General features: G+C 33.4%; 1 protein-coding gene across 2 annotated transcripts in view; it reads left to right on the forward strand.

Annotated features, from left to right (window-relative positions):
* The window catches only part of LOC100378706 (PCI domain-containing protein 2-like), a 49,142-nt gene extending 36,284 nt beyond the window's left edge, over nt 1-12,858 (forward strand). For both annotated transcript variants that reach the window (XM_085499296.1, XM_085499290.1), the window contains exons 9-13: nt 1,013-1,154; nt 2,187-2,287; nt 2,952-3,151; nt 10,793-10,916; nt 12,331-12,858. In XM_085499296.1, coding sequence (XP_085355422.1) covers nt 1,013-1,154; nt 2,187-2,287; nt 2,952-3,151; nt 10,793-10,916; nt 12,331-12,423 — 660 coding nt within the window. In that variant the 3' untranslated portion in view covers nt 12,424-12,858. The remainder of the gene's footprint in view (nt 1-1,012; nt 1,155-2,186; nt 2,288-2,951; nt 3,152-10,792; nt 10,917-12,330) is intronic.
* The last annotated feature ends 71 nt before the right edge of the window (nt 12,859-12,929 follow it).

Consider the following 12,929-nt stretch of genomic DNA (forward strand, 5'->3'; position numbering starts at 1 on the left):
ACTGATATTTTCGACTTCTTGTTAAAAACCACAAGTGCAATTGCTTTGATATTACATATATAGGTACTACATGTGGACCTCTCTCAGATTTGTTCATTTTGTAATGATATCTTTAATTCTCTAATTTTGGTGAATATTTTTGTCATTTTTGGTAAAAACTGATATTTTCGACTTCTTGTAAAAAACCGCAAGTGCAAATGCTTTGATATTACATATATAGGTACTACATGTGGACCTCTCTCAGATTTGTTCATTTTGTAATGATATCTTTAATTCTCTATTTTTGGTGAATATTTTTGTCATTTTTTGGTGAAAAGTGATATTTTTGACTTCTTGTTAAAAACCGCAAGTCCAATTGCTTTGATACTACATATATAGGTACTACATGTGGACCTCTCTCAGATTTGTTTATTTCGTGATGATATCTTCAATTCTCTAATTTTGGTGAATATTTTTGTCATTTTTGGTAAAAAGTGATATTTTTGACTTCTTGTTAAAAACCGCAAGTCCGATTGCTTTGATATTACATATATAGGTACTACATGTGGACCTCTCTCAGATTTGTTCATTTTGTGATGATATCTTCAATTTTCTAATTTTGGTGAATATTTTTGTCATTTTTGGTAAAAAGTGATATTTTCGACTTCTTGTTGAAAACTGTAAGTCCGATTGCTTTGATATTACATATATAGGTACTACATGTGGACCTCTCTCAGATTTGTTCGTTTTGTGATGATGTCTTCAATTCTCTAATTAATTTATTTTGGTGAATATTTTTGTAATTTTTGGTAAAAAGTGATATTTTCGACTTCTTGTTAAAAACTGTAAGTCCGATTGCTTTGATACTATTCATATTGTTCATTTTCTAATGATGTCTTCAGTTCTTTAATTGAAATGTGCATTGCTAACAGCGGAGCTATCTCAGCCGATAGGCTGCTTGTTGTTTGACATAGTCACTAAAAACATGACAGGGACTATATCATTGACAATGACTTGTTTTTTATGTTCACAGATCAACAAACTGCATTTATGTAAGCCATTGATACGTGCCATTGATAGTTCAAATCTTAAAGATCAGTTTCCAATTTCCCAGAGAGTCACCTTCCGTTATTTTGTTGGCAGGAAGGCTATGTTTGATAGCGACTTCAAAAGTGGTAAGTTTGGTGTTATTTCTGATCAACCACATTGAGAGATAGCTCTTGTAGATAACAGAAAACTACACAGGTGCGTTGTAGTAGGAAACATAATTAGTTAGCTTTGTTGATTTTGTTTCTCCTTTGTAAACAAGATTTGTATAATCATTAAAACAGTTGAATTACAATCTTTGGAATTACTGAAACTTTGTGATTAGATTGCTCATTACTGAAGTAAGTATTTGGGTTATAGACCAAATTATGGTAAAAAAATAAACACAACTACGGGTAGTTCAATTTTGAATATTCTCAAAATGTTATTGAAAGTCAAAGTAATGTGTAATGCGAACTACATTTTTGCAAATTTACAAAGATGGTCATAAATATAATACATGTAGTGGATTCTGTCGTAAATTCGCCCATCCGAAAAATCCCCCTGGGTGGTTTCATGACTGGTGAGCCCTTATTTGGGGTTCAAATTTTCAAAAAAATGTCATCAAATATTTTTAGGGGGCTTATATTTTCATTGAAAAATCTATCTACGTCGATTTTCAACACCGGCATCAATAAACATCGATACTCTTGAATAGGCATCAATGACTATGGTGAAACTTTTAGGCATCAGAAAAGATTAAAATAACACCTTAAAAAACTGTCGAAAAATTGCCCTGGTTTCTTGGTTCCATTTTATTTTTTTTTAAAACCCAAACTGCTGTTTAATGGCTCTGGGCGAATTTACGGCAGAATCTGGTATTTGGTAAATTCAATAGTCTGCTATATGAGAATTCCTGTGCATTCAGCCCATCCACATTTATTAAACTGTAATTGATCAACTTGAAGCAAACATTGCTGATAAAAAAAAAAAAAAAAAACTTTTAGTTTCCATATCTAAGTTTTCAGAAGATGTATATCTTGTCACAAATACAGGGATGGTGCCTTTAATTGAAATAACAAAAAAATTTGTAAAAAGAGCATGTTAGAGTCATTAACTTCATCTGAGTGTACATGTTACAAATTAGAAATACTTCCTATTTGTGTCTGTGTGATCTACAGCCGAAGAGTACCTGTCCTTTGCTTTCATCCACTGCCATAGAACAAGCAAGAAAAATAAACGATTGATTCTGATCTACCTACTGCCTATAAAAATGCTTCTGGTAAGTTTAAAATTTGTCTGTTTATATTTATTTCCATGGTGACTGGAATGTAAATAATAGAATAAGAAGAATATAAGCATTGTTGTAGGGGGGGTTAAAATATTGGTGGACTACTGTAGAAAGAATTTTTTGAGGTTTATTTTTTATTTTTTTGACAGCAAAAATAAAAATTCAGTGACAATAACGGATGGAGAGTGAGAGAGCCACACATTTTTTTGGAAAATAGAATACAAATTTTTACAGGGAAAACAAGAAAAGAAAACTTTTGTGACTTGTTGGAGAAAGGGTTAACCTTTTTACCATCACTTCCCTCTTTTCATCACAATTTGTCCCGTTTATAGTCTGCACTTTCTTTGAGAAGACTGGGACAAAAAAAGCCATATTTTTTGAGTAAAAACTGAAAATTGATTCAAATTTCGTCTGTTGGCTTCAATATTAGGGTTCATATGCAGAAATATTGAAGAATATTGAAAAAAAAAGGGCAAAAAAATTTGGGTGAGAAAGTCTGGTTGTGGAAAGGTTATTGATCCATTCCCAAGTTAGGAATTTGTGTCTTAACACTATTATCCCGGTACTCTTGCCGCAATCCATGTTTTTTTGAAAGTAAGATATATTTCTGTGAATAAGTCAGTATCCAGTCTTTGTTTTGTCATTATATCTACAGGGTCATATGCCAAGTGCTAGACTACTTCAGAAATATGACTTGTTGCAGTTTGCCGATGTTGCCAAAGCTGTTAAGATTGGCAATCTACTGTTGTTTAATGAAGCATTGCAAAGGCATGAAGCATTCTTCATAAAGTGTGGTGTCTATTTGATTTTAGAGAAACTCAAGATTATAACTTACAGGAATCTCTTTAAAAAAGTGTAAGTACATTTTTTTAAAAATTTTATCTACCAATATTAATTTAACCAGCTCAGTTACATATTTGGAATTCACACCAAGGAGTTCTTATGCCGTCATAATTCTGAAGTTTCCCAAAGCCATGTTTACAAATACGTGTTGACAAATGGTGTCTTTATGAGATGCATATTTGCGTAATGTAGGGCCGTATATAAGGTGGAAAATAAAAATAAAATCATGGAATAATGTCTGGAGCCGATTTATTATCAAATTCAAACATGCACACGTACTTGCAATTTACACTTTAACTCTTTGATTGATTGTTCAAGTTTTCACTGAATTCAATCTCAATTTTAACAGATGAAATGTGACATTGGTTCTAGTGAGTAAAATAATATTCCTATTTACTGAAAACAAGTAAACTGACATGTTTGTATTTGCCACCATGACAAAATCATTCGTTTTGCTTGCACCTCATTTTCTGGCAGACGACTCGCTTCAAGATGTACATCCACAGAAGTGATCTATTGTATTTTGCGATGTTGGCACTGACACTGCAATTTCCAGGAATTATGTATTTATGCAACTGCTGCATTCAAGTCTGAGTGGGGGCATCCCTCTTCCATTAAAAGCTTTGTTATTCACATAGCCCTCATTGTAAAGGTATGCCCTCGTCCAGACACCAGAAATCCTATTTTGTCCCTGCTTGTCACCTGTATACAGTAATTTAATTTCTGTAGTGCTATATTGATGAAAACACATCAGTTACCTGTGAGTGTGTTTAATTTCTGTAGTGCTATATTGATGAAAACACATCAGTTACCTGTGAGTGTGTTTAATTTCTGTAGTGCTATATTGATGAAAACACATCAGTTACATGTGAGTGTGTTTAATTTCTGTAGTGCTATATTGATGATAACACATCAGTTACATGTGAGTGTGTTTAATTTCTGTAGTGCTATATTGATGAAAACACATCAGTTACATGTGAGTGTGATTAATTTCTGTAGTGCTATATTGATGAAAACACATCAGTTACCTGTGAGTGTGTTTAATTTCTGTAGTGCTATATTGATGAAAACACATCAGTTACCTGTGAGTGTGTTTAATTTCTGTAGTGCTATATTGATGAAAACACATCAGTTACCTGTGAGTGTGTTTAATTTCTGTAGTGCTATCTTGATGAAAACACATCAGTTACCTGTGAGTGCGTTTAATTTCTGTAGTGCTATATTGATGAAAAAACACATCAGTTACCTGTGAGTGTGTTTAATTTCTGTAGTGCTATATTGATGAAAACACATCAGTTACCTGTGAGTGTGTTTAATTTCTGTAGTGCTATATTGATGAAAACACATCAGTTACCTGTGAGTGCCTTTAATTTCTGTAGTGCTATATTGATGAAAACACATCAGTTACCTGTGAGTGCGTTTAATTTCTGTAGTGCTATATTGATGACAACACATCAGTTACCTGTGAGTGTGTTTAATTTCTGTAGTGCTATATTGATGAAAACACATCAGTTACCTGTGAGTGTGTTTAATTTCTGTAGTGCTATATTGATGAAAACATCAGTTACCTGTGAGTGTGTTTAATTTCTGTAGTGCTATATTAATGAAAACACATCAGTTACCTGTGAGTGCGTTTAATTTCTGTAGTGCTATCTTGATGAAAAAACACATCAGTTACCTGTGAGTGTGTTTAATTTCTGCAGTGCTATCTTGATGAAAAAACACATCAGTTACCTGTGAGTGTGTTTAATTTCTGTAGTGCTATATTGATGAAAACACACATCAGTTACCTGTGAGTGTGTTTAATTTCTGTAGTGCTATATTGATGAAAAAACATCAGTTACCTGTGAGTGTGTTTAATTTCTGTAGTGCTATATTGATGACAACACATCAGTTATCTGTGAGTGCATTTATTTTCTGTAGTGCTATCTTGATGAAAAAACACATCAGTTACCTGTGAGTGTGTTTAATTTCTGCAGTGCTATCTTGATGAAAAAACACATCAGTTACCTGTGAGTGTGTTTAATTTCTGTAGTGCTATATTGATGAAAACACACGTCAGTTACCTGTGAGTGTGTTTAATTTCTGTAGTGCTATATTGATGAAAAAACATCAGTTACCTGTGAGTGTGTTTAATTTCTGTAGTGCTATATTGATGAAAACACACATCAGTTACCTGTGAGTGTGTTTAATTTCTGTAGTGCTATATTGATGAAAACACATCAGTTACCTGTGAGTGCGTTTAATTTCTGTAGTGCTATATTGATGAAAACACATCAGTTACCTGTGAGTGTGTTTAATTTCTGTAGTGCTATATTGATAAAAACACATCAGTTACCTGTGAGTGCGTTTAATTTCTGTAGTGCTATATTGATGAAAAAACACATCAGTTACCTGTGAGTGCGTTTATTTTCTGTAGTGCTATATTGATGAAAACACATCAGTTACCTGTGAGTGCGTTTAATTTCTGTAGTGCTACATGTATATTGATGAAAACACATCAGTTACCTGTGAGTGCGTTTAATTTCTGTAGTGCTACATGTATATTGATGAAAACACATCAGTTACCTGTGAGTGTGATTAATTTCTGTAGTGCTTTATTGATGAAAACACATCAGTTACCTGTGAGTGTGTTTAATTTCTGTAGTGCTATATTGATGAAAAAACACATCAGTTACCTGTGAGTGTGTTTAATTTCTGTAGTGCTATATTGATGAAAACACATCAGTTACCTGTGAGTGCGTTTAATTTCTGTAGTGCTATATTGATGAAAAAACACATCAGTTACCTGTGAGTGTGTTTAATTTCTGTAGTGCTATATTGATGAAAAAACACATCAGTTACCTGTGAGTGTGTTTAATTTCTGTAGTGCTATATTGATGAAAACACATCAGTTACCTGTGAGTGTGTTTAATTTCTGTAGTGCTATCTTGATGAAAAAACACATCAGTTACCTGTGAGTGTGTTTAATTTCTGTAGTGCTATATTGATGAAAAAACATCAGTTACCTGTGAGTGTGTTTAATTTCTGTAGTGCTATATTGATGAAAACACATCAGTTACCTGTGAGTGTGTTTAATTTCTGTAGTGCTATCTTGATGAAAAAACACATCAGTTACCTGTGAGTGTGTTTAATTTCTGTAGTGCTATATTGATGAAAACACATCAGTTACCTGTGAGTGTGTTTAATTTCTGTAGTGCTATATTGATGAAAACACATCAGTTACCTGTGAGTGCGTTTAATTTCTGTAGTGCTATCTTGATGAAAAAACACATCAGTTACCTGTGAGTGTGTTTAATTTCTGTAGTGCTATATTGATGAAAACACATCAGTTACCTGTGAGTGCGTTTAATTTCTGTAGTGCTATATTGATGAAAACACATCAGTTACCTGTGAGTGTGTTTAATTTCTGTAGTGCTATATTGATGAAAACACATCAGTTACCTGTGAGTGCATTTAATTTCTGTAGTGCTATATTGATGAAAACACATCAGTTACCTGTGAGTGTGATTAATTTCTGTAGTGCTATATTGATGAAAACACATCAGTTACCTGTGAGTGTGTTTAATTTCTGTAGTGCTATCTTGATGAAAAAACACATCAGTTACCTGTGAGTGTGTTTAATTTCTGTAGTGCTATATTGATGAAAACACATCAGTTACCTGTGAGTGCGTTTAATTTCTGTAGTGCTATATTGATGAAAACACATCAGTTACCTGTGAGTGCGTTTAATTTCTGTAGTGCTATATTGATGAAAACACATCAGTTACCTGTGAGTGTGTTTAATTTCTGTAGTGCTATATTGATGAAAACACATCAGTTACCTGTGAGTGTGTTTAATTTCTGTAGTGCTATATTGATGACAACACATCAGTTACCTGTGAGTGTGTTTAATTTCTGTAGTGCTATATTGATGAAAACACATCAGTTACCTGTGAGTGTGATTAATTTCTGTAGTGCTATATTGATGAAAACACATCAGTTACCTGTGAGTGTGTTTAATTTCTGTAGTGCTATATTGACACATCAGTTACCTGTGAGTGTGTTTAATTTCTGTAGTGCTATATTGATGAAAACACATCAGTTACCTGTGAGTGTGTTTAATTTCTGTAGTGCTATATTGATGAAAACACATCAGTTAACCTGTGAGTGTGTTTAATTTCTGTAGTGCTATATTAATGAAAACACATCAGTTACCTGTGAGTGTGTTTAATTTCTGTAGTGCTATATTGATGACAACACATCAGTTACCTGTGAGTGCGTTTAATTTCTGTAGTGCTATCTTGATGAAAAAACACATCAGTTACCTGTGAGTGTGTTTAATTTCTGTAGTGCTATATTGATGAAAACACATCAGTTACCTGTGAGTGCGTTTAATTTCTGTAGTGCTATATTGATGAAAAAACACATCAGTTACCTGTGAGTGTGTTTAATTTCTGTAGTGCTATATTGATGAAAACACATCAGTTACCTGTGAGTGTGTTTAATTTCTGTAGTGCTATATTAACTGCAGCAGCTTTAATGAAAACACATCAGTTACCTGTGAGTGTGTTTAATTTCTGTAGTGCTATATTGATGACAACACATCAGTTACCTGTGAGTGCGTTTAATTTCTGTAGTGCTATCTTGATGAAAAAACACATCAGTTACCTGTGAGTGTGTTTAATTTCTGTAGTGCTATATTGATGAAAACACATCAGTTACCTGTGAGTGCGTTTAATTTCTGTAGTGCTATATTGTTGAAAACACATCAGTTACCTGTGAGTGTGTTTAATTTCTGTAGTGCTATATTAATGAAAACACATCAGTTACCTGTGAGTGTGTTTAATTTCTGTAGTGCTATATTGATGACAACACATCAGTTACCTGTGTGTTTAATTTCTGTAGTGCTATATTGATGAAAACACATCAGTTACCTGTGAGTGTGATTAATTTCTGTAGTGCTATATTGATGAAAACACATCAGTTACCTGTGAGTGTGTTTAATTTCTGTAGTGCTATATTGATGAAAACACATCAGTTACCTGTGAGTGTGTTTAATTTCTGTAGTGCTATATTGATGAAAACACATCAGTTACCTGTGAGTGCGTTTAATTTCTGTAGTGCTATCTTGATGAAAAAACACATCAGTTACCTGTGAGTGTGTTTAATTTCTGTAGTGCTATATTGATGAAAACACATCAGTTACCTGTGAGTGTGTTTAATTTCTGTAGTGCTATATTAATGAAAACACATCAGTTACCTGTGAGTGTGTTTAATTTCTGTAGTGCTATATTGATGACAACACATCAGTTACCTGTGAGTGCGTTTAATTTCTGTAGTGCTATCTTGATGAAAAAACACATCAGTTACCTGTGAGTGTGTTTAATTTCTGTAGTGCTATATTGATGAAAACACATCAGTTACCTGTGAGTGCGTTTAATTTCTGTAGTGCTATATTGATGAAAACACATCAGTTACCTGTGAGTGTGTTTAATTTCTGTAGTGCTATATTAATGAAAACACATCAGTTACCTGTGAGTGTGTTTAATTTCTGTAGTGCTATATTGATGAAAACACATCAGTTACCTGTGAGTGTGTTTAATTTCTGTAGTGCTATATTGATGAAAACACATCAGTTACTTGTGAGTGTGTTTAATTTCTGTAGTGCTATATTGATGAAAACACATCAGTTACCTGTGAGTGAGTTTAATTTCTGTAGTGCTATATTGATGAAAACACATCAGTTACCTGTGAGTGTGTTTAATTTCTGTAGTGCTATATTGATGAAAACACATCAGTTACCTGTGAGTGAGTTTAATTTCTGTAGTGCTATATTGATGAAAACACATCAGTTACCTGTGAGTGTGTTTAATTTCTGTAGTGCTATATTGATGAAAAAATACATCAGTTACCTGTGAGTGTGTTTAATTTCTGTAGTGCTATATTGATGAAAAAACACATTAGTTACCTGTGAGTGTGTTTAATTTCTGTAGTGCTATATTGATGAAAACACATCAGTTACCTGTGAGTGTGTTTAATTTCTGTAGTGCTATATTGATGAAAAAACACATCAGTTACCTGTGAGTGTGTTTAATTTCTGTAGTGCTATATTGATGAAAACACATCAGTTACCTGTGAGTGTGTTTAATTTCTGTAGTGCTATATTGATGAAAATACATCAGTTACCTGTGAGTGCGTTTAATTTCTGTAGTGCTATATTGATGAAAACACATCAGTTACCTGTGAGTGCGTTTAATTTCTGTAGTGCTATATTGATGAAAACACATCAGTTACCTGTGAGTGTGTTTAATTTCTGTAGTGCTATATTGATGAAAACACATCAGTTACCTGTGAGTGCGTTTAATTTCTGTAGTGCTATATTGATGAAAACACATCAGTTACCTGTGAGTGTGTTTAATTTCTGTAGTGCTATATTGATGAAAACACATCAGTTACCTGTGAGTGCGTTTAATTTCTGTAGTGCTATCTTGATGAAAAAACACATCAGTTACCTGTGAGTGTGTTTAATTTCTGTAGTGCTATATTGATGAAAACACATCAGTTACCTGTGAGTGCATTTAATTTCTGTAGTGCTATATTGATGAAAACACATCAGTTACCTGTGAGTGCGTTTAATTTCTGTAGTGCTATATTGATGAAAACACATCAGTTACCTGTGAGTGTGTTTAATTTCTGTAGTGCTATATTGATGAAAACACATCAGTTACCTGTGAGTGTGTTTAATTTCTGTAGTGCTATATTGATGAAAACACATCAGTTACCTGTGAGTGCGTTTAATTTCTGTAGTGCTATATTGATGAAAACACATCAGTTACCTGTGAGTGTGTTTAATTTCTGTAGTGCTATATTGATGAAAACACATCAGTTACCTGTGAGTGCGTTTAATTTCTGTAGTGCTATATTGATGAAAACACATCAGTTACCTGTGAGTGTGTTTAATTTCTGTAGTGCTATATTGATGAAAACACATCAGTTACTTGTGAGTGTGTTTAATTTCTGTAGTGCTATATTGATGAAAACACATCAGTTACGTGTGAGTGCGTTTAATTTCTGTAGTGCTATATTGATGAAAACACATCAGTTACCTGTGAGTGCGTTTAATTTCTGTAGTGCTATATTGATGAAAACACATCAGTTACCTGTGAGTGCGTTTAATTTCTGTAGTGCTATATTGATGAAAACACATCAGTTACTTGTGAGTGTGTTTAATTTCTGTAGTGCTATATTGATGAAAACACATCAGTTACGTGTGAGTGCGTTTAATTTCTGTAGTGCTATATTGATGAAAACACATCAGTTACCTGTGAGTGCGTTTAATTTCTGTAGTGCTATATTGATGAAAACACATCAGTTACCTGTGAGTGCGTTTAATTTCTGTAGTGCTATATTGATGAAAACACATCAGTTACCTGTGAGTGTGTTTAATTTCTGTAGTGCTATATTGATGAAAACACATCAGTTACCTGTGAGTGCGTTTAATTTCTGTAGTGCTATATTGATGAAAACACATCAGTTACCTGTGAGTGCGTTTAATTTCTGTAGTGCTATATTGATGAAAACACATCAGTTACCTGTGAGTGCGTTTAATTTCTGTAGTGCTATATTGATGAAAACACATCAGTTACCTGTGAGTGCGTTTAATTTCTGTAGTGCTATATTGATGAAAACACATCAGTTACCTGTGAGTGCGTTTGAAACTGCATTGAAATTCATGCAGATAGACGACATAGACTCAGATGAAGTACAGTGCATATTAGCAAATCTTATATATCAGGTAAGTAATCTACATGTACCAAAGCCATTACCTTACTTAAACAGAACATGAGCTGTATTTTTTTGCGGTTTAATAACTACTATATTGTGTCAAATAATACCAATTAATTCTATTGTAATACATATTTAATATGCCATATTAAATATGACCATGTTTCCACACAAAATTTAATATGCCATATTAAATATGACCATGGTTCCACACAATATTTAATATGCCATATTAAATATGACCATGGTTCCACACAATATTTAATATGCCATATTAAATATGACCATGGTTCCACACAATATTTAATATGCCATATTAAATATGACCATCTTTCCACACAATATTTAATATGCCATATTAAATATGACCATGGTTCCACACAATATTTAATATGCCATATTAAATATGACCATGGTTCCACACAATATTTAATATGCCATATTAAATATGACCATGGTTCCACACAATATTTAATATGCCATATTAAATATGACCAGGGTTCCACACAATATTTAATATGCCATCTTAAATATGACCATGGTTCCACACAAATCAAAAAAATAGTAATAACATGCAGCCCTTTCAACATTTGGGTACAGACAGTTAAGTCTGCGTTCCTAAAGTATTATTGGAATCTATTATGTGAAATATTGGATTGTAATAAAATTTCAAAGGGATCCACAATTATTTCCTATAATTTAGACCATTAAATATTTCATTTAATAGGCACAAGACCAAATAAACTTTCCAACTAAAGGAATGACTGCGGATAAATGTGCCAAACAGTAGAAGTCTATTCATGTTTTGAACGTTGATGGCCAAATGGACCATTTACGGGTTTCTGTGTTACATGGTGTTTTTGTATGAATACATCATAATTAGTCTTTGTTTGTGGTTGGTTGTTATAAAACAACTAAAATAATCCTCCAAGTATCCATTTGATATAATGCCAAGTGTTTGCAGGTAAATGTTTAACTTGGAATACTGGGCACCCCCAGAATTGTCCAGTGACTGTAAACAATTTTGGGTAAACATGAGCGTTGACGTGTACAATGTGCACTATCTTCGAACAAATTTGCAGTGTTAGTGACATAATCAAATAACAAAGAAAATGTACATGTGAAACCTGTAAATCATGTATTTAGTTGTAGTGTCATCTATATTCTGTTGAAAGTTGTATGAAGTGAACCATAAAGCCAAATTCAAATGTTACATGGTATTTAAAGTTAGCTTAAATGAAGTGACAATGAGTGAAGAGATCAAATTCCTTTACATCAAATTATGAATAGCTTTGGTCAGAAATATGGATACTGGTAGAGTCTGCAGTCAGTTATTTTATATAAGAAGTCAAGAATAATTATTTTAGTCCCCCCCCCCCTCTAGATCAAGAGTAAGATATCATTTTAACATCTTATATTTACAGGGTTATATTCGTGGATACATATCTTACCAATTCCAGAAGCTTGTCATCAGCAAACAAAATGCATTCCCACCCCCGCAGTCTATCAGCTCTTAAACCCACAGGAATACATTGACAGTGTTGAAAGGAGCAGGAATGTCCATGGAGGTGTACTTCAATTGAGTCAGTTCCATGAACCGCAAGCCAACCTAAGACTATTGTCATGGTGTTGATTTCCTTTTCACCTATGACAACTCTCAGATGGAATCATGAAGCTGTATATCTGTTGTACAATATGGTAGTTCAAGGTAAACTAGTACCGTATTTGTAGTGTTCAATAATTGACTGCCAAGATCTTTTTGGGAGGAACATTATTTGGTGGCAAAAACTAGTCACATGGCTCTGATACCCATTTTCGAATGAGGCTCATTGCAGGTGCGCTTCTAATACCGATAGATGAAATACAACATGCTTCTTCGTCTTCTTGTAACCATGTGTCTGATTTGTATATTTCCCAGTTTATAATTTTGATATTAAAATGATTGATATAAAGCTTTCTATGTTGCGAGTGTTGGGCATCAGTCACAATGTGTCTGTATGGGGTCATCCAAAACATAAAAATT

This window comes from Saccoglossus kowalevskii, chromosome 1 (genome assembly GCF_978046115.1).
Source record: "Saccoglossus kowalevskii chromosome 1, keSacKowa6.1, whole genome shotgun sequence".
Classification (NCBI taxonomy): Eukaryota; Metazoa; Hemichordata; class Enteropneusta; family Harrimaniidae; genus Saccoglossus; species Saccoglossus kowalevskii.